The sequence below is a fragment of the Podarcis erhardii genome (genome assembly GCF_964252035.2).
Source record: "Podarcis erhardii genome assembly, chromosome: 6".
Lineage (NCBI taxonomy): Eukaryota > Metazoa > Chordata > Lepidosauria > Squamata > Lacertidae > Podarcis > Podarcis erhardii.
In genome coordinates, this window is record NC_138510.1 from 99,924,752 (window position 1) to 99,946,905 (window position 22,154).

The following is a 22,154-nucleotide window of genomic DNA, read 5'->3' on the forward strand; positions in this document are numbered from 1 at the left end:
AGGGAGGGATGGAAGGGAGGGAGGGAGGGGGAAAGGGGGGAATAATGTATGTGATTATATGGTTTGATAACTGGTTATGTTGAAATTGATAATAAAAATATATTTTTTTAAAAAAAGAAAGCTCATTAAATGGATCATTTGAAGGAGCCCTAAACTGAGAGGTGCTCATTTCTGACATAGGATTACAATTTGGAAAGTATCTGCATGGAGATTTCCTTTCCCCCAGAAGGTATTTTGGACAGGCCCTTTAGAAATAACTAGGCTTCCAGCAATTTAAGTACAGTGGTGCCCCGCAAGACGAACGCCTCGCAAGACGGAAAACCCGCTAGACGAAAGAGTTTTCCGTTTTGGAGGCGCTTCACAAAACGAATTTCCCTATGGGCTTGCTTTGCAAGACGAAAATGTCTTGCGAGTTCCTGTGGGGTTTTTTTCCCTTTCCCCCCCTTTTCCTAAGCCCTAAGCCGCTTATCAGCTGATCCGCTGATCCGCCGCTTATCAGCTGATCCGCTAAAAGCCGCTAAACCGCTAATAGCGCTAATCCGCTAAGCTGTCAATGGGCTTGCTTCGCAAGACGAAAAAACCGCTATACGAAGAGCCTCACGGAACGGATTAATTTCGTCTTGCGAGGCACCACTGTACAATGGTACCTAAGGTTAAGAACTTGATTTGCTGGAGGTCCGTACTTAACCTGAAACTGTTCTTAACCTGAAGCACCACTTTAGCTAATGGGGCCTCCTGCTGCTGCTGCCGCGCTGCCGGAGCCTGATTTCTGTTCTCATCCTGAAGCAAAGTTCTTAACCCGAGGTAATATTTCTGGGTTAGCGGAGTCTGTAACCTGAAGCGTCTGTAACCTGAAGTGTATGTAACCTGAGGTACCAGTGTAGAACACAGTCTTGCAGGACCTCACAGTCTGACCACCACAGGACCTCGCACAAGCCAGAAAGAGCAGGGCGGCCACTGTATCTGTACAGCCACAGCCCCCTTGGACCCCTGACCAGGGAGGGAGGAACAACGGGGCAGTAGTTCTTCAAGCCTGGGTCCAGGGAGGGCCTCTGCCCCGGCGCCGAGCCAGGAGTCTTTTAAGAGAGGCCTCGCCCTGGGGTTGGCTGTCCTCTTTCAAGCGTCTTGTCCACAGCCCGAGGCTGCAGTAAGTGAAACGGATCCTGCACCGCAGGGCCAGGGGATTCTGCCAGGGCCGCCCCTCGCTCCTGGCGGGGGGAGGGAGGGGAGAAGCCTCCTTCCTCCTAGCGCCCCCCCCCCCGCATGACCTCTGCCATGTCTGCCTCGTCCAGACCGGCGAGCGGGTCCTGGCCGAGGGGCGCCCCAGGAATCTGCCCCCCCCCCGCCGCCGCCGCCGCTTCTGAGACTGAGCAGCAGCAGCAGCAGCAGCAGCAGCAGCACCGAGGGCTCAGGCGAGGGCAGCCCGGGGGGCGCTGCTTCCGCGCCGCCGGGGCTCCTCGGCTGCTGCCTGGCTGGTCGGGCGGCCTCCGGCCCCTTGAGCGCGCGCGCGGGGGGGGGGGGGGCTGCTCCCTCCCGGCTTCCCCGCCGCCCGGACGCGGGGCGGGGCTTTGGCGCTGGGGCCGCGCGTGCGCGACTCGCCTCCCCGCCTCCGACCAACTTCGCTTCCCAGAGTTCTTCGCGGCAGGGCCGGGCGCCGGGGCGCGGCCACGCTCCCAGCATGCCTTTCGCGCCGGCCGGCGGGGCGATGTCTGGCCCGGGCGCGGAGGCGGCGGCGGCGGCGGCGGCGGGGCTGGCGAAGGCGGGGGCCGGAGCGCCTCGCCCCCGGAGGAAGCTCCTCACGGCGGAAGAGGCAGAGCTGTTCGAGCTGGCGCAGGCGGCGGGGAGCGGTCTCGACCCGGAAGTGTTCAAGTGAGCGGGGGGGGGGGGCGTAACGTGACGCGCCTTTGTAATCCGCCCCGCGACCCTCGCGCGAAAGGCGGCACACAAAGCCGGAGGGGGAATCAAAGGCTCCGCATTGCTAAGCCAGACTATGGTTACTGTAATTGCCACTTGTTCTTTACTCTCTGCCTTTTGCCCTGATGGGACTCCAGGCAGATTGCAGATAAATAAGGACAGGTGAAAAGCTGGAGGGGTGTGTGTAAACCCATTATTAAATAAAACAAGCATTCATAGAATAACACCCACCCACATGTCAGGAGCTCGTCCTACACTTGAGTAGGACCCTGGCAGAGGCACATGCCCGACTGGCATGTTCTCTCCCTCCTGGTCTTTTGTTCAGGAGCTTTGTTATGTACTGAGTTGAATAGGATCCAAACTGCAGCAGTCTGATTGGTCCTAGAACAATAGGATCCAAAAGGCAGCAGTCTGATTGGTCCTAGAACAATAGGATTCAGAATGCAGCAGTCTGATTGGTCCTAGAACAATGCAGCAGTATGACTGGTTGGCAGGAACCACCCAATCATGCTCCAGATTGAAGTGAATCCACAACCTGATTGGCTTACAGTAGAATTCTGGAATTAGCCAATCATGTGCAGCCCATTGTGTAAATAATGTATATAAAGCAGATACTTTGAGGGGACATTCATTCATTCCTCCTCACCACTATGAGCTGAATAAAGAGCATGAAATCACTTTGCGACTCTGAGTATATTTCAAGCTTCAAAAGCTTTATTCTGCCCGAACATCACAGCAACCGATGCCAACAGACACCGGCACACTTAGGGATCCACAGAGTGTTCACAGTTTGCATAACAGACCTCAGCAACACAGCATTTTGGCTAATCTACTTTATTTACATATAAACACACACAGAGCACTGCAGCATGGCTCCCTCTCTCTCTAGCATCAGACAGCAAAGAAAAAGAACAAAGGTCAATAGTCCCACTTCACGGAACACAGGAACACAAACATGCTGTCTCCGTCACTTCCCACTCTGTGGAGTCAAAACATACACCGTCATGTGAAAGACAACAATCCCATGACTGCAATCATGGAGCAGGAATTCTAACACCACCCACAGAAGATCTCTTGAAACCGCACAGACAGTCATAGCAAGGACAGAACAGCACCAGCTTCACTAAAAGCAACCAGTTCCCTGTGGGAGCAAGAAAGCCTTCGCCTGCCAGCTGTTCAGAGACCCCTGTCCCTTGATGGTGACTCCCTCCAATGCCACTACATAACATTGCAGAGGAAGTGCACTCCTCTTAAGTGCTCCCACAACCACAGGGGTCAGAGGCACTACATGTGACATGTTCGAATTGCACCCACCCTCCAACTATATTATGTAGCAGGAAAGAGTATCTTATGGGGCCAGGGAGCCCAGAGTAGTCTATAAGTGGCATCTGCTCTAAGCTACCACCCTTAGAGGAATCAGCATTAGCTGGCAGCAGAGAGGTACTCCTGCCTGTGTTACTCAGAGCTCCCAGGACCTTCGTTTTTTACCTCTTATGCTCAAAGTTTTTCTGTAAGCCACTCCCTCTGTCAGTCTCAGTTGCAGTATGAATGATAGTTCCCGGCAGGGCTGTGGAACTGGATTCAGGCAGCCATAGGATCATAGAATTGTAGAGTTGGAAGGGACACTCAGGATCATCTAGTCCAACCCCCTGCAAAGCAGGAATACGCATTTGTCCCGTATGGGGATCAAACATTGGTGTTATCGGCACCATGCTCTAACCAACTGAGCTATCTCGCCCTGCCCCATGTAAACATCTCTCTGGCAGCCCTGTACAGGGAAGTTTTGAATGTTTGAGTTTTTGTGTGTTTTAATATTTTGCTGGAAGCCACCCAGAGTGGCTGGGCCAACCCAGATGGGCAGCATATAACAACAACAATAAAAATAAAAATGGGTAGGGCTGCCCACCTGACAGCCAATGGACATAATGGAGTCGGGTGATGCGTTTTTGCCCATGCATGCAAAGGCATAGCCAACAAAATGCAGACAACCAGCTGATTGTCAAGCTTAGTGCTCAGTACTTTCCAAGACCCAACAATCAGCTGATTGTGTGGGGTTTCAAAGCTACAGCATTACCTGCCTCACACCTGGCATCATATATGACATCTGGTGTAGGGCGGGTGGACATGGCTTAACAGGTCATCTTAGGCCCACAGACCAGAAAGCTCACGCACATTGTGGGGATAAATGGTATGTTGTAAGCCACATTGTCTCCAGTCCAGTCCACAATATGGGGATAATACCTATGCACTGAATTTGAATTTGCAGGCCATTTTTTTGTAACTGTTTCAAGACTAATTGACTGTAGGGTAGCTCAGTCGGTAGAGCATGTGACTCTTAATCTTAGGGTTGTGGGTTGGAGCTGCACGTTGGACGACAAAATACTCCTGCATTGCGGGCGGTTGTACTGGATGACCCTCGTGATCCTTTCCAACTCTACAATTCTATGATTCTATGACACTTTCACATAAAACAGGGCCTAAGTTAAAGAGAATGTGAACTGCAGTCTGCGTTTTGGGGGGGAAAACCAAAAAACAACAACCCAGCAACAAGAAACAAATCAGGAAATCTAATTTCCAGACAATGAATTGTTAGTATAGTACTTTTAATGTCTACCTATGCTCCCTTCTAGGATTCTGCTGGACCTTTTGCGCATGAATGTGGCACCTTTGGCTGTTTTCCAGATGCTGCGCTCCATGTGTGCTGGGCAGAGGCTTGTCAGTGCTGAGGCTGCTCCTGAGCCAGCGCGAGGTTAGTGGTGCCCCATCCCTTAAGGAAAGAGGTGCTTGTTAAAGGCTGCTGCTCATCAGGGCTTAATTTGTGCCAGGGAAACTAGTAGCAACAATAAGAGTATCTTTAAGCATCTGAGTACCTCTCCTACATTTTGATTATTTTCCACAGTCAGTTCTCAATTTGAAGAAGATGTTAAGCTGCTAGGATGGGCCTACAGTATCATTTTCTTTCCATATGTTAATAGCTTTCAAGTTGCAAACTGAGAATTGTATAAATCATGCAAATCTGACTGAAGTTATACATCTTTGAAAGTATAAAGCCATTTTAAAAACTACTCTCTTTGCTATGCAGTTGAAATTAGAATTTGTGAAATGTCCATTTTCTGACCTCTGATATTTTCTATATCACTCAAGCCTGATCCTCTTTTGCATACAATCCATTAAAACCAAAGATTTAAAAAAATAAGTGCCACTCTCTGCATGAATTTATTTTACTGATTTTTAACATCCACTTTCTAAGCTGTAGATAACATCCTGTGTAATAGGTATTGTGTTCCTGGGACTATAGGAAACCCTCTTGTTATGAGTGAGCCATTTGTTTAGCTTAGTGTTGTCAACACTGACCGGCAGCTGTTCTCCTGGGTTTCACGTGTGTCTTTTCCCCTGGAGATGTCAGGGAAAGCTCCGCCGCTGAGCTATTGCTGAGTCAGCAAGTTTTCAATAAAATGCAACGGTACGTTCTTGTGTTGCGTTCAGTCTAATCCTAACTAGGCTTCTTGGGAAGTAAATTCTTACGATTTTCAATTAGACTTGTCAAAGTGCATTGAGCATTGCAGTCCCAATATGATATACATTCCAGATCACCCTTTATGTCTGTTTCTCAGGCAGCATTTGAAAGATCAGTAAATATTTACATTATTAGAGCAGATACAATTTTGTTCACCTTGTTTACTGTTCTTCTACAGTTCAGGAACGAACATTTTGCCTGTCATAGTTCAGAATTATTGCTTCTAATTAGCATATCTGTTTGACCAGAAGCAGTAGTTCTTTGGTGGCCTTATTTTATGTCATAGCACCGTCTGTTCTTAGCCAAGGCCCCTTCACAGCAATTCTGACCATGTTTGTGCTTAGCACTGGATATAATCTGGTTTCCGGGTTACAGTCTCATTCAAGAGAAGGGCAAAAACAAGGGTTTATAAAGCAGGAGGAAGAGGACCAGGGAGATGAGGCTTAAGTACTGGAAGGCAGCACAGAAAAGGTGAGTTTGCAGTAGAAACTGTGAAGACTATGGGGAAGCTGTTCAGCCACTAGGAAGACATGGCAGTTGAGATGAAGGCACACGTGTGAGAAGGAAAGAAAGTGGGTCAACAGGAGACAAGCTTGCAGGAGGTGGGGAGCTGAGCACAACAGGCCGCCTTCTGGTTTCTTTCAGGGCCCTTTTTAGTTGCATGTTGGTGAGCATTCAATCATGCATTCACATACCTAATGATCTGTTAATTCTTCTGGTCCGTACTGGAGTCTGCAGCGCTAGACCACTTAACTGGATGGCTTCCTACTGATCAAAGGCCGAGGTCCCACATACAACCCCCTGGATTTATTCTGTGTTTGGGCTTGCTTGTTAATTTCTCCCATCTCTGATATTGTATCTACCACCCTGAGCTGTGCTAAAAGTTGCCCAGATCTTGCCTTCCTGTTCACCTACTCCCCACTTTCATTGTAGCACTCTTGTCATGTCAGGACTATAGATCTTGCTTTTTAAGGCTGAGAGGGGGCATTGAAATAAGCAAAGAGCCCTCATTCCCCCCCCCATCTTTCTGATTGAGGAGAAGAGTGCTGCTGTGTGGAGAGGAGCAACTGCTACAGCCTGACATTTGTGGCTCCTCTGAATTAAGCATCAAATTACATACAGTGGTGCCCCGCAAGACGAACGCCTCGCAAGACGGAAAACCCGCTAGACGAAAGGGTTTTCCGTTTTGGAGGCGCTTCGCAAAACGAATTTCCTATGGGCTTGCTTCGCAAGACGAAAATGTCTTGCGAGTTCCTGCGGTTTTTTCCCCCTCCCCCCCCTTCTAAGCCGCTAAGCCGCTTATCAGCTGATCCGCTAAGCCGCTAATAGCGCTAATCCGCTAAGCCGTCAATGGGCTTGCTTCGCAAGACGAAAAAACCGCTAGACGAAGAGAATCGCGGAACGGATTCTTTTCGTCTTGCGAGGCACCACTGTAGTGCACACAAAATAGTCCTCTTTTTTTGTTTTGTTATTGGAAAAGCAGCTTTTGGAAGGCAAAGCTTGGAACAGAGAAGTGGCTGCTGACTTCACTTTCTTTCCAACAACACCAGAACTGGCTTATGAATATAAACAACAATTTTACTAGAATAAGTACATAACCTCATAAGCCAACTAGACAATGAGCAAACTAAAGTGCAGTGTGCATAACCAAGCCTGGAGCTACTCATAAACATAGAATGTAACAGTGTCTCTCTCATTGCTGTACTGGTTATGTATGCAATAAGTATGTCAACATAGCTGGAACAAATAGTCATTGGAAGCACAAAGCCATAAACGTAGGAGCGGTTGCTAAAGCATTCTTCAAGTAGTCGTTAGCTGGAAGCGCAAAGCCAAATGATCATCTGAAGCCAAGTGGATGAGACCTTTTCTCCCGATATTATCCAGGTTTTGCAGCAAACTTCATCAGTCCATAATGCTAAATAATATGGAATAATACAGAATTGCATTCCAGTTACAGTAAATGAACGACCACAAAATACACGCAATACCCATCTCATGTTGTATCTTACTTAATCGCTCAACACGTTTCACTCAAGAAAAAAGGTACTCACAGGCACAGCAAATGTAGAAACTGGTGATACCAAACATTTAAATACATTACAGGTGCTTGGAATCAATAATAACATTCATACATGGTTAAAGGTACAGTAACACTTCCCTGTTATTGCTAAAAAAAAAAGACACAAAAATAGATTTATATATAACAACCAGGGTCAAATTCAGTATTCAAACCTTTTGGAAACAAGGTTGAAATATTAATTTGTACTCTTTTTGTATCAAGGCTCTTCATACATCAACAGATCTAAAAGGTAGTTTTTTTAAAGTCCACAGGATGAAAAAACTCAGGTCATTTTCAGTATCGGCCTCTTACTGGAAATGCTGGACTAATGGGGCATGTAGGCAAGCATCGCATATTTTGGACCTTTGCTCATAAATTCCAGTCCTGATTGCACAGGACCTACATATAAAAGCCCGCAAGCACAACAGATACAGTACACACAATTTTTTGTAGAACAATTTGTAAACTGTTGCAAGACAATCTTTCGCCCATTTATTGTGTTGGTAAATGATTTCACGGGCAAAGCAAATCTGCAACATGTGCAATGACTGCATCTATAATGCCCTTTCAGCGTAGTGTGTGGGTCGTCATTATGGTATTCAAGTAGATCAGTGTGGGAAAGAATGTCCCTAAGCGATCTAGTACGCCTTTTGCCTAAAATGGGCACATTTTCACAGCCTGGAATATGGGAAATGATGTGCCAATGTCTCGTAATCACTCTTTCAATAGAAGAAGATAAATAGTTGTACTCTATAGAACCAAAAATCCTGTCCTGATTGTTTTTGGGTTTCGGTACCAACAATTCCTGCCTAGAAGTTCTTTTAGCCCTTTCAAAGGCCGTTTGAATTATTTCCTCCAGATAGCCTCTATCTCTTAATGAAGAGGAAAGGGATGCAGCATTTTTTAAAAAATCAGTATCAAGGGAAGAACTTCTTTTAAGTCTAATAAATTGGCTGAAGGGGAGACTATTTTTTAATTGGACTGGATGGTTAGAATGATAATGAAGTAAATAATTCCTATCAGTAGGTTTGCAAAATGGGCGTAAATTAATGACATGTTCATTACGTTCAGTAACAAAAAGTAATTCAACTTCTAGAAAGGAAATGCTAACCTCGCTCTTTTTACCAGCAAATCTTAAAGCTGTATCACATTGATTTAACCAAATGTCAAATTCCAAGAATATATCCTGGTCCAAAACAAAAATAAAATCATCAATGTAACGATCATCAATGTAACGATAATAAGCCAATAAATGCTTCCTAAATGGATTCGAATCACTCAAAATATATTCTAAATCAAAATAACGCATATAGACACAGGCGAGGGATGGTGCACAATGGGCACCCATCGCCATGTCCCTGCATTGAAAATAAAACTGTTCTTTAAAGCGGAAGAAATTATTTTCAAGAATAAGGTCCAACAGATTGAATAACACATGTACCAGCGGATCATTTTGGTTATTGTTTTATTGTCATGCAGTATTTGTTCAACCAGGGAACGTAACCTATCCAATGAAACATTAGTCCCAAATAGCTATATAGCACCCTGGGGAACAGCGAGACCTTCTATGACAGAAATAAAATGTTGAGTATCCTTAATGTAGGATGGGGTTCTTATTGCCAAAGGATTAAGGATTGAATCCACAAATTGTCCCGCAGGCTCAAGGAGGGACCCAGACCCAGAGATAATGGGGTGGCCGGGAGGGGGGGAAATCCCTTTATGAATTTTGGGGAGGGTATTAAAAATTGGAACACGACTATGTTCTGGTACTAAGAATTCAGCTAACTGGTCAGATATTAAACCAAGGGCAGACGCCTCTTGGACTACCAATAAAAGCTTACGTCTGACCTCATTAGTTGGATCATAATTCACGGGTTGATAATAATTGTGATTACTCAACTGTTGAAAGGTCTCCTATTCATACACTTCTTTATCTAAAACTACAACGGCCCCTCCCTTATCCGCTTGTTTAATAACGAGATGTTTTTTCTCAGAAATCTCTTTAAGAATATTGTTTTCTTCCCTAGACAAATTGAAGGATTTATACTGTTTCTTCCACTCGATTTTCTCTATATCTCTTAACACTAAGGACTGATATGTTTGGATATAATGATTGTGTGTTACAGGATTGAACCGGGACTTAATTCTCAATGGAGTAGGCTGGTATATCTCGCCTGCAAAAAAGTCTCTAAGCTTTTATGAACTTCTACGCGAGTTTGAAAGGCGGAATAGCCAGGTGTGGGCACAAAACCCAATCCTTTCTCAAGTATATTTCCACTCTAATTTACTCGTCAGAAGACAAATTAACAACTAATGATTCTGATGGAATCCTTTCCTCCTGGACGGGCGTTTCCCCGGCTCCTGCGAAAACCCGGATAACGCCTGCTGGACCTAAGCTGCAATTCCCTATCTCTCTCCGTCTTGCTGTCACTGTGGCTGGAAGCACTGATAGAATCATAATCACAGGGAAATCACGTGGTCTAGTGCTGTCGTGTCTTCTGGTTTGGATTTTACCCTTTTTATCGTCATTAATCCACCAGTATATGTTGTTATGGACATAATCATTTTTATCCCTATTGAATTTCAGCATTTTCAATTTCTTAATCTCCTCAGTGTAAGTGTTTAACTCCTTCTTTGTGATCTGCACCAACTTGTCCATTTTCTGTGATTTTAATTGAGTTTTTAAATTTGCTAATACCATACAAATTTCCTTATCAACAATCTCTATCATGTGTACATTGTTCCAAGCACCTGTAATGTATTTAAATGTTTGGTATCACCAGTTTCTACATTTGCTGTGCCTGTGAGTACCGTATGTTCTGGTGTATAAGACAACTTTTGAACCCCGGAAAATCTTCCCCAAAGTTGGGGGACGTCTTATACGCCGGATATGGTGGTGGCAGCGGCAGCTAGCTTGGAACGGCGACGGGCAGAAGGATGGTAAGAGCCCCCCCTCCATCCCTGGCTGTCTCCCGAAGCAGCAGCAACCGCAGCAGCCTCCGCTTCCCACGGCAAGGTGGTGCGCGGCTTCAGCTGGGGCTTCAAGGAGCTGGGCATCCCCACAACTGCCAGAACTACCAGCTGGTGAGTGCAGCCCATCGCTTTGCTGGACGGCCGATCGGGGCTCACTCGCTTCACCTCGGGCTGCTGCTGCTGCGACGGCAGAGGCAGCGGAGGGGTGCACGCTCTTCCCCGGCGGCGCTTGGTGGGCTTTAGGTTTGGGCGGGCTGCCTCTAGTTTGCTGCAGGCGGGGGTAGCCTTATACGGCGAGTATATCCCAAACTCTATATTTTAACAGGATTCCAAGCTCCTGTAATGTATTTAAATGTTTGGTATCACCAGTTTCTACATTCTATAGTTTCTACATTTGCTGCGCCTGTGAATACCTTTTGTCTTGAATGAACCGTGTTGAGTGATTAAAATACAACATGAGATGGGTACAGTGGTAGCTCGGGTTACGTACTTAATTTGTTCTGGAGGTCCGTTCTTAATCTGAAACTGTTCTTAACCAGAAGCACAACTTTAGCTAATGGGGCCTCCTGCTGCTGCCGCACCATCGGAGCACAATTTCTGTTCTCAACCTGAAGCAACCTGAACCCAAGATAATATTTCTGGGTTAGTGGAGTCTGTAACCTGAAGTGTATGTAACCTGAAGCATGCGTAACCCGGGGTACCACTGTATTACATGTATTTTGTGGGCATTCGTTTATTGTAACTGGAATGCCATTCTGTATTCTACAGTGGTGCCTCGCAAGACGAAATTAATCCGTTCCGCGATTCTCTTCGTCTAGCGGTTTTTTCGTCTTGCGAAGCAAGCCCATTGACGGATTAGCGCTATTAGCGGTCTAGCGGCTTTTAGCGATCAGCTGAGAGGCGGCTTATCAGCGGAACAGCTGATAAGCGGCTTAGCGGCTTAGGAAAGGGAGGGGGGAAGCGGAAAAAACCCGCGGGAACTCGCAAGATTTTTTCGTCTTGCGAAGCAACCCCATAGAGAAATTCGTTTAGCGAAGCGCCTCCAAAACGGAAAACCCTTTCGTCTAGCGGGTTTTCCGTCTTGCGAGGCGTTCGTCTTGCGGGGCACCACTGTATATTATTTAGCATTATGGACTGATGAAGCTTGCTGCAAAACCTGGATAATATCCGGAGAACAGGTCTCATCCATTTGGCTTCAGATGATCATTTGGCTTTGTGCTTCCAGCCAACGACTACTTGAAGAACGCTTTTTAGGAACCGCTCCTACGTTTCATTTTTAATTAACTTCCACACCGTTTCATTGTATGGCTCTGGTTCTAATATTAAAAGAAAATTCTTTCTATCCATTTTCTCCACAACATGCATAATTTTTATAAACTTTTATCATGCTTTCCCACCGCAATAATTTCCTTTCTTTTCTAAACCAAAAAGTTCTAAGTACATTAGTTTTCCCCGTGGGAATCATGTTCCGACTCCCTTGGCCATGGTGGTGGTCCTCTTCTGCATCTTTCCCAGCTTCACAGTATCCTTTTGAGATGGGTCAACCAGGAATGTATTTTCAGCTACGACCACACAATTGATTATGGAAGGCATTACAGACTCAAACTGGTACCCAGATGAAACAGTCTAGCAAGCTGAAGGCTTCATATTACATGTATAGGGTAGGAAGACAGAGGCCCAAATTGGCACCCATGTTTTCACCGTATACGTCACCAGACAAGCATTTTGGGCTGCTTTCAAGGAAGGGCGGTGAACACATTAAATAAATAAATAAATAAATAAATAACCCCAAGCCTGGAATTTGTCTTTTTCACAGCAGTTGCATCAACATCTTCTTTGAGAGGTGCAGCATGGCCTCCCAATTTCTTTCCTGGTTAATCACTACCAGTTCAGGCCTCATCAGTGTACAGAAGTTGAAATTATTTTCCCCCACTTACTCCTATTGAACTGCTGTACACCTGACTCAAATTACTTAAATACTTTCAATCAATCATTTACTGTATTTGGCTAAAAGCCATTACAAATCCAGTTACAAAACCAGCAAATCCAATAAAACCTATTAAAAAGCTCCAGAAATAAGCAATAATTTACAATAAATCAAATACAGATTAGCTGGGAAGATGGTGGCACAGCGGGGATCTATATAAAGAGGCTCGACGTTGCTCCTGCAAAAAGGTTTTATCTGCTATTTTTAAAAGTTTTTTTTAAAAACACTCTAACTTTTTAAGCTTCTCAACTTGCAATTTGGATGCCTTTCTGGGTTTCGGGACCCTGTTTTAATTGTTTGAACTGTTTATTTTATCTTCTTACCGTCCCCTGGTCTGGAGGAAATTTCTTTCTAAGGAGCCTTTTCATTATTGCCTCCCCTTACCTGCTTGCTCACAGATTAGGTTTCTGCTTCATTGGGTTATTTGCTTGGCATCATTAAATACTATCATAAATTATCTATATGATTGTATTATGACTGTATTATATGCTACCAGTCACTCCAGATCCTTGTGGACTCTACAGCTTATATCCTGCATCTATCCTCTTTCCTGTTCTTTGACCAGTTACTGATTCATATGAGGAGAACTTTTGCCACTATGGTGGGGGATATATGTGAGTTCAAAGTACCGTATTTTTCGCCCTATAGGACACACTTTTCCCCCTCCAAAAATGAAGGGGAAATGTGTGTGCGTCCTATGGGGCGAATGCAGGCTTTCGCTGAAGCCTGGAGAGCGAGAGGGGTCCGTGCGCACCGACCCCTCTCGCTTTCCAGGCTTCGCGCAGCTCTCCGCAAGGCGCGGGAGCCTGGCGCTGGGCTCCCACGGCTTGCGGAGAGTTGCCTGCTCTGGGGGTTGGGGTCGGGGGTCTCTTTGTCTAGCGGTTTTTTCGTCTTGCGAAGCAAGCCCATTGACGGCTTAGCGGATTAGCGCTTATTAGCGGCTTAGTGGCTTTTAGCGACTTATCGGCTTAGCGGATCAGCTGATAAGCGGCTTAGCGGCTTAGAAAAAGGGGGAAAAGGGGGAAAAAACCGCAGGAACTCGCAAGACATTTTCGTCTTGCGAAGCATGCCCATAGGGAAATTCGTCTAGCGGGTTTTCTGTCTTGCGAGGCGTTCGTCTTGCGGGGCACCACTGTATATAATATCTTCCTCTATTAACATGTTTGTTAACACTCAGAGGATTGCTGATGCAGTACTTGCCTTTGCAAAAGTCATGCTACTTCTTCTTGAACAAAGCTTGTGCTTCTTTCTTTAGTAATGTCTCCACAAATATAGGTGGATCAAGCATTAGATGAAGTAGCTCATAATTTGCTGCCTCCATCTCCCAGATGTTTTATTGCTCACTTCCCAATCCTTTGGGAGCAAGGCCTCTTTTTCACATTGGGTATTTTTGACATGAAATCACTAGTTTCAGATTTTAGTTCCTATGTTTATGGTATCTGGTCCCATGTTGTTCCACACTTTTTCAGCAATGTTGGATAGGAATATATGACCTGCTATTTTATGTGATCATAAAAGACCTTCAGTATTTTTTTCTGGTAACGTTGTGACAATACATGTTGATGAATCGTTAGCCTTGGCTTAGCGGAGGTATACAGCCTGAGCAATATTAAAAGGTTCCTGAACAGCCCTGAAAGATACCAAAGGCGGGGAATTCAGGGAGCCATTCAGGCGGTGAATGGTTTTACACAGAGGTAGAACTGGTGTGAAGCATCAGGCGTTAACATCTGTCAGCCACTCTTGCTCAGGGGAAGGACAGCCAATTGGGCACCTTCCAGATGATGTGGACTACAACTCCCATCAGCCCCAGCCAGCATGATCAGGGGTGATGGGAACGACTCCAGAACAACTGGAGTGTTTCACACTGGCTTCCTTGCGAGCAGCATAAAACAAGTTGAAGCAAGTCGTTGAATAATCATGACATCATGATTATGACATCATGATTATTATATTATAATTCTTTAAAGAGATCTTATGTGTCAGTTTTACCACACTACATTGAGTTAGAACAAAGGCAGTATAAGTTAATTCTCCAGAAACACAAAATCCTAACCACACGTAAGTGATTTGTCTTGTGCAGTGGTTGGGATGAACATATTTAGGTGATTTAGGACTGTTGAGAGAAGGAAATGATTTTGAGACTGAGGAAAGTCTGGGAGAAACATGAATGCCTCTTGTGTGGAATCTCTTCTCACCCTGTTGCACAAAGGAATCCCCCCAAGCTGTGCCTGCCCCTCATTCTGCATTGTGCACTAGTGGGTCATTGGGGTCATGGCCACAATGAAGGTTGCTACAACAGAACCAGATTCCTTCTTACCTTGCCCTGTGAGCCTTGTTTTCTCTTCTCTCCATGCATGTGCCTCTTTGTAAGTAGAATGGAGCAAAATTGATCCAATGCATTGCTTATGCTTCTGTCATTTAGTATCTTATCAGGAACATTTCACAGAAATCCATATGCATATTTACAAAATCAAGATCCTTTGGTGCATCACATAATGGCTTAGAATTGCAAGAAGACAACTGAAGAGATTGAAATAGAGGTGATATAGCCACTGTTTCCTCCTAAATCCTTCAACCTGGCTAAAAGATCATAATACAAGTATCTATGCAGAATTATTCCACTAATTGTGAATTGTATAGGGGGAGTAAAAATAGCCATGATTACATAACCCTGTGTAACAAAGCATTCAAGTCATACATCTTTGAACATTTGTTGGGATATTTGAGCATTTGCAAGTTTGTTTCTGTGTCTATCGCCATGTGGTGTTTCTAATTTGTTTCTGTGTCTCTCTTTGAATTAGAGCCCCCATTTGTCTCTGCCAAGACCAGTAAAATCCCTGCACCACTTTCACTTTCCTCTGCCCTTCGACCTCCGAGAATAAGAGTTACTAAGGCTGTGGTCTACAGTCCTGCTGCAGCTTGCTCGCCTCTCTCTCAAGGTCCCCCTGGCTCTTTCCAGTTTTCTTGCTGCCTGTTCTCTCCTTTTGCAGGTTGTGTGTGTTCGTTACCTACTGGGTTTTAATTCAGCCTTCTGTGACCAAAAGAGAATCCCCTTCAAAAAGTTATTCTCTTGTTTCCAGATCCTAAACACATTTACTTGATAGTAAGTACTATTGATTTCAGCAGAACCTGTTTCCAAGTAAATGTGGTTAGTACTTTAACTTATACAAAATTAACACTGTGTAGTGCTCATTGCAGTTTTAACGAGATGGCATTTGGGGGGAGGAAACATAGGAAGCTTTTAATACTACTACCACTTTATTAAGAGAATGTGGAAGACGGTATATTTTCTTTTGGGCGTATCCTAAATGCACCTTCTTGGCAGGAGAGGTGACTCAAATTTCTGGTGATTTCTGAGGCGGCTGCATGTCAAGACCAAAAAGGCAGCCTGGGTTGCGTCCACAGAGGAATGCCTTCCCATGACATGCATAGATTTAGCTATTTTGGATTGTGCCACCCATGAGCCTTTTGCTACTTGGGATCGCGATAGCCTGGTTCAGACACACCTGAACATTGCAATGCGTGCAGAGGCCCCTTTGTCAAATGCATTAGCCTGTCATGTGCTGCCATGTGCTCTGGAAAGCTCTGGCGGAGTTACTTTTCTGAGATGCTCTGACTGAGCTTGGAGTGCTTGTACAGTTTCCTTTTCTGTTCATACTGCATAACCTGTTCATCCTAAGATACAGCATTGGAATCTTCAGCTTTCGGAATTCAGACTTCTGGGCTAAAATGTTCTGTCCATTCCTTTTGATACCGGAATTCAGTGTTCTTGAAAATGTTGGGCAAATCCTTCAAGAGCAGTTTTGTATGCATGTGGCAATATACAGTTGAGTGGTGTGTGTGTGTGTGTGTGTGTGTGTGTGTGTGTCCCCTTCAGAATGCCATTGCATATACACAGGAGAGAGACTCCTTCCTCTGCCCTGTCCCTCTTTGTCCCTTCCTTGCTCCCCAGCAGTTTTATCTGCAGCTGGCACTGGCTACTGTTTGCCCTTCAGTGCTCTGTGTGCACCAGGAAGCATGAGGTCTCAGGCTGGAATTGCAGAAGGAAGCTGCAGACACTTAGGAGCAGTAATGCCCTCTGGGGAAGCCGAGGGACCCACCCTGCAGCTGAATTGGTAAAGGCCATTGGTAAGCCACCTGCCCCATCAGGATTAATCATGTTTGAGGTAGAAAGGGTTTACCTCTCTGTACAAATGAAAAGCCTCCTACAGCTTCCACTTCACCCTCTGGGGGAAAGTATCTGGCAATTCTATGTGTGTGCAGGAGAGCCTAGTGAGAAACTGGATTCCCTGAATGGCTGGCTGGTTCCTATGGTTGAGGGTCATGTAGAGAGACTGGATTCTGGAGGAGGAGGAAGGCTTGGAGAGGAATAGAAACAGATTTCCATATAGACAGTAACATCGGAGGAGGATTGATTCCTGCTTTAAGATTTTGATTGGAGTTCTTGGTATATAACATAAAGGATGGACTTTAACAAATTTCTCAAATAGCACAAGGGTTTGGATAGATACATTCAGAATAAAAATTCCAAGTCTACATGATGATGGACTCTTATGAAAGGGGAAAATAGAGAGTGGTACCTCTGGTTACGAGCTTAATTTGTTCTGGAGGTCCGTTCTTAACCTGAGGCACCACTTTAGCTAATGGGGCCTCCCACTGCCACCGCTCCACCACCGCGTGATTTCTGTTCTCATCCTGAGGTAATGTTCTTAACCTGAGGTACTACTTCCGGGTTGGTGGAGTCTGTAACCCGAAGTGTTTGTAACCCGAGGTACCACCGTACTGGGCAAAAAAATTCTTGCATTGCAGGGGGTTGGACTAGATGACCCTCGGGGTCACATTCAGCTCCACAGTTCTGTGATTCTGTGAAGTGACAAAGAAATGTATAGCTTTCCTTGGGAGATGGCGCCAGAGTCCCAGGGAATCCTAAGGCTCGGGATTTGCTTTTACCTTGTTCTCTCCACTTTGTGGTGATGGTGACACAATGTGCTATTATATGCATTGTTATATTAGTGTTACATTATATTATAGTAGCGTAGCAGTAACTTCTGTGGATGCTGTTTGGAAATACAGCAAGCCAGCAACTTACATGCATGATTTAACTTGTGCACATTCAGCTTTATGTGCTTGGCAAAAAATAAAAATAAAATTAAAAAATGGGGGCAGAAAGGGGGCTGGCATATGGGGAGGAAAGTCTTTGGCACCCCCACCTGCCATTGCATCCAGTCTGCTTTGGCTATATGTGATTTTGGCATTATCCCCTGCAACTTACCCCCGCATAAGTTGCAAGCTTACAGTATTACTTTTTTAGATAGGCCTGAATATGTCTTCATTCAGTATTATAGTGCCAAGAGCATAGAATACCATCTTTTAATAGTTGCTAGATCTTAATTTGGGAATCTGAAATATACCCTTCTGAAGCATTGTGATAAATTATTATGTACTAGAAGAACTATGTTTTCACCCTGAAATGCCACATAGTTGCTCACTTTGATGCAAATGGTAAAGGGAAAAAATACCTTGTCATAAAATTGGACCCAGTGAGGAGAAGCTGGGACATCTAGACAAAAGGTGTCCTTGAATCTCAGCCCCACCAGTCAGTTGGGAGGGACGCGAGTTGCTGAATTGTTTGAGGAAGTGCAAGCTTTTCTGCTTTTAACGGAAATTCAATGTGTGTTGTGCAGTTGTTGCTTTCAGTAGTCTTGCTATTTTGGAGGAGGCCCAGGATTCCTAAATGCAGAGCAGTTCTCTCTTACGCCAAGAATCAAAGATGATGTCAGCAGGGAGAATATTTTTTTTGTATGGTGAGGAAAGAGGGAGGAATACACAGAGAGAAGCTCTGCTGGCTTTAGGTCCCTTGCCAGTTGCAGGGAGTATTGACGGTCAGAGGCAATGGATGGTGGACTTGGTTATGCTACCTGGATAGTTACTGTTTGTAAAAGTAAAGTTTAGGATAATAATTCTGAATAAGTGTTGATGGATGAAGCAAGCCTTTGCTGATGTTGAGCTGAGCTCCTCTTTCAGTCTGGCTTAGTGTGCTGCTTTCCTTAAATATTTGGTCAGACTGTAGCTCACAACTACTATTCAGATGGTATTTAACACTAGTAAGACAAAGTGAGCCTCTAGAGTAAACATATTTCACATTCTGCAACCTTTCCACAAATACTAGAACTCTAATGGCAGAAATAATACTATTGGCAGTATTGTTGGTCATGATTTACCAAAAGATCCTTTAGTAATAATATTTGCAGCACCCAGTGAGAATTTCATAATGACCACAGTTTGTATGACCACTTGCCCATAATTGGGTGGGGAAACTGATCCACCTTCTTAGGTACTAAGAACATGTTATCTGGCATATAGGACCAAATTAATAAATATATGGGTCAGAGAAGGCTGACATCACAAGTCCATAAAGAAATTGGCTTTTAAAATTTCTTATTCAAACAACAAAGTTCTTGATGCCATAAACCTGTAGGATGATATCCGACATTGGTAATAATCAGAATAGTCCATTGATTTCATTGGGTCTACTCTATGACTGATATTGAATATTACCCACATACTTTACTAGGTGAAGTATAGTTTTGTTCATGATCCTCAGTAAGACAGAGTGAAAGACAAGAGACAATTACTCATATTCTGTTAAATAGTAAGAGTGATATCTATGGACTGCTATGTTAACTACTGATCTGACAGCTTGTGTTTATTTACATGTGTTAACTTGCTTTTTAATGTTTGACTTGCTATTTAAAATTAAATAATAAAAGCAAAAAAGAGCAAACTTAAGTGTTATAGATAAACTTTAGGCAAATTTTATGTATTTGAGCAATGCTAGCAATTGATAGTTGGTCACAATACAGCTCTGCAGTTAGCATCCCTTTGTCTTCCTGTAGGGAGAACAAGAACCAGCTCTGCAGCAACTGGGAACCAAGCTCTGCTAGATCCCAGCAACCGTGAAGGCTCTGTTCAGCGAGTCCCTCGGCAGCCAAGTGGCAGCAGGCTGCAGAAGGCTGGATGTCCCGTGAAGAGTACATAAATGCTTGGAAGATTGGTGGTTCCAGTATTATGGCGAAATTGCAATGTAGTGAATGCACCTAGTCAAGATGGATTTGTAATGTTCCAAAATGTCACATATAGCTCCTATCAAGAAAACAAGTATGAGATGAAGGTTGGTTTCATCACGGTTGGGCTGGTTTTCAAATTCCAAATGTGGTCATAGCTGATGATATAGGATATACTGTTGCAACTCCCTGTTACTGGTGTGTGTCCTTCCTTCATAAAGACATTCTTGGTGAATCTCTCTCTCATTTATTTGTTTTCCTTTTGGGGAATTTAGCAATTAAAGAAAAGCACACCAACTTTTTATAGTATGGAACTGAATCCTCTTACTGTTTACTGAATCCCACTATGCTGCCATTGTTGTTGCATGCCAAAATCTCTTCTAAGTAGTTATAAATGATAAAATCCATAAATAATTAAAATGCACAATGAAACAATTCCAGCAAAGCATCCATAATTAAAATAGACAATGAAACAAGACAGTTAAAAAGCAGAGCAATTAAAACAGTTAAACAAAACAGATCAGGAAGGTCAAGCTCAGGGGAATGCTTGCCTCAGCAGGTTTTGTCTTCACGAGCCAGCAGAATGGAGCTGCTGATCTTGTAGGTGAGCCCAGAGGGCATTCCACAACCCTGGTGCCAGCAGGGAAAAGCTGTCCTCTGCATCACGGAAAGCTGATAAGCATCAGGCTGTGGCAAAACTAAATAAACTTTTAAAAAAACTACTTACAATTTTACAAGGTAGTCCAAGGGCTCTTCTCCCCATCCTGTCCCTTTCCTTTCTAAGCAGCTTCAAAGCTGCAAAGGAAAAGATGAAGAGCAGTCCTTAGATCAGTTGGACAGAAGAGCACATTCCAGAGCATTCCATTTTCTGAGCCACACATTGCTTTGGGAGCTATGGGAAGCTTGGGTTCTTCCTGGAGCAAATCCTTCATGTCCCTCTTAGCCAGAAATGGCCTTGTAGAGGAGGGCCTGTTACATGGGTGGCAGCAGCAGTCAAAAGGGAAGGGGGGTTAACTGCTTTCCTTCCCCCAGGGGGCCAAGTGGGAGTGAGTTGATGATACAAACACTTAAATGGATATATTAATATCAGAGGCTTAAATCCTTTTTGCTAAAATAAGAAAAAGATGACTGGCATATTATTAAGAGCTGTATATAAATTACCACCACAAATTCTCTTAGAATGTACAGCTTGCTTTTTAGCAACTCTTGAATTTATCAAAGCATGTACATCTTAAGCTGTATATCTTAAATATTGTTATATCCCCCCTCTCTAGCCCATGAAACATGAGGTATTTGCTTGGTTTAGAGGTTGCGCTGGGGAAGAGCAGGCCTCTTGCAACTTTGAACAGCTGTGCAGCATGGAGAAATTCAACAGGCTGAGCCTTTTCTAGTATGGAAATACAATTATGGCTAACAGCTCATCTGCTGACATTCTCTCTGCCATAGTTCTTATTACTTGTGGGTGGCTCCTGACTTTCACACCCCGGTAAGTCAGTGACCCTATAGTCTTACTAAAGGAGCCCAGGGCAACATAGAAAAAGCTTTCCCACTTCTCTTATACTTGCCAAAGCAAAGTCGACCAGATGGGGGTAGGAATCTAGCCATGGTTTTCTCCACTATGGTGAGATATATTTCATTACAGTGGTGCCTCGCAAGACGAAAAGAATCCGTTCCGCGATTCTCTTCGCCTAGCGGTTTTTTCGTCTTGCGAAGCAAGCCCATTGACAGCTTAGCGGATTAGCGCTATTAGCGGTCTAGCGGCTTTTAGCGATCAGCTGTTAAGCGGCTTATCAGCGGAACAGCTGATAAGTGGCTTAGGAAAGGGGGGGGAGCGGAAAAAAACCACGGGAACTCGCAAGATTTTTTCGTCTTGCGAAGCAACCCCATAGAGAAATTCGTTTAGCGAAGCGCCTCCAAAACGGAAAACCCTTTCATCTAGCGGGTTTTCCGTCTTGCGAGGCGTTTGTCTTGTGGGGCACCACTGTATTCATTTGCATCTACAGTGCTACCTTGGAAGTCGAATGGAATCTGTTCCGGAAGTCCGTTCGACTTCCAAAACATTCGGAAACCAAAGCGCAGCTTTTGGTTGGCTGCAGGAGCTTCCTGCACTCAGTCAGAAGCTGCAGAAGTCGCGTTGGACATTTGGGTTCCAAAGAATGTTTGCAAACCCGAACACTCACTTCCAGGCTTGCAGTGTTCGGGAGCCAAAATGTTCGACTCACAAGGCATTCGGGATCCAGGGTACGAATGTATACTTATAAATAGGCATATAAATATTTATGCAAGTAAGTGAAAGCTTATAATATTTGGGACCTTTAAGTTTGGGGCAGACATGATACAGATTTATAGAATTATTCATGGAAGGGAGAAAGTGGGTCAAGGGAAGAGTTGCTCCCTCTTGCATAATACTTGGAAGGGAGTGTGTGTCATCAAATGAACCTGAGAGGTGGGAGATTCAGGAGAGACCAAAGGAGGCACTTCTTCACACGGGATGGGATGGGACAGCTGGCAATGTGTAGAAGGACATCAGCCAAACTCATAAGGTAATGGGTGGCTACCAGTCACGATGGCCACAGTATTGGAGCTCGGGTGCCTCTGAAGGCTAGTTGCTGGGCAACCAGAGGGAGCCCATCTTGAACT

General features: G+C 44.6%; 2 protein-coding genes across 2 annotated transcripts in view; one reads left to right on the top strand and one right to left on the bottom strand.

Annotated features, from left to right (window-relative positions):
- The window catches only part of TNFSF4 (TNF superfamily member 4), a 45,291-nt gene extending 24,144 nt beyond the window's left edge, over window positions 1-21,147 (bottom strand). Inside the window, exon 1 of the mRNA XM_081867392.1 lies at window positions 20,242-21,147. Coding sequence (XP_081723518.1) covers window positions 20,242-20,277 — 36 coding nt within the window. The 5' untranslated portion in view covers window positions 20,278-21,147. The remainder of the gene's footprint in view (window positions 1-20,241) is intronic.
- Window positions 1,691-19,747, top strand: LOC309344733 (mitotic-spindle organizing protein 2A-like). Its single transcript, XM_081867395.1, has 4 exons — window positions 1,691-1,869; window positions 4,545-4,663; window positions 15,252-15,389; window positions 19,347-19,747. The coding sequence occupies exons 1-4, from the start codon at window positions 1,706-1,708 to the stop codon at window positions 19,487-19,489; spliced, it is 564 nt and encodes a 187-aa protein (XP_081723521.1). The 5' UTR covers window positions 1,691-1,705; the 3' UTR covers window positions 19,490-19,747.
- Window positions 21,148-22,154: the final 1,007 nt, after the last annotated feature.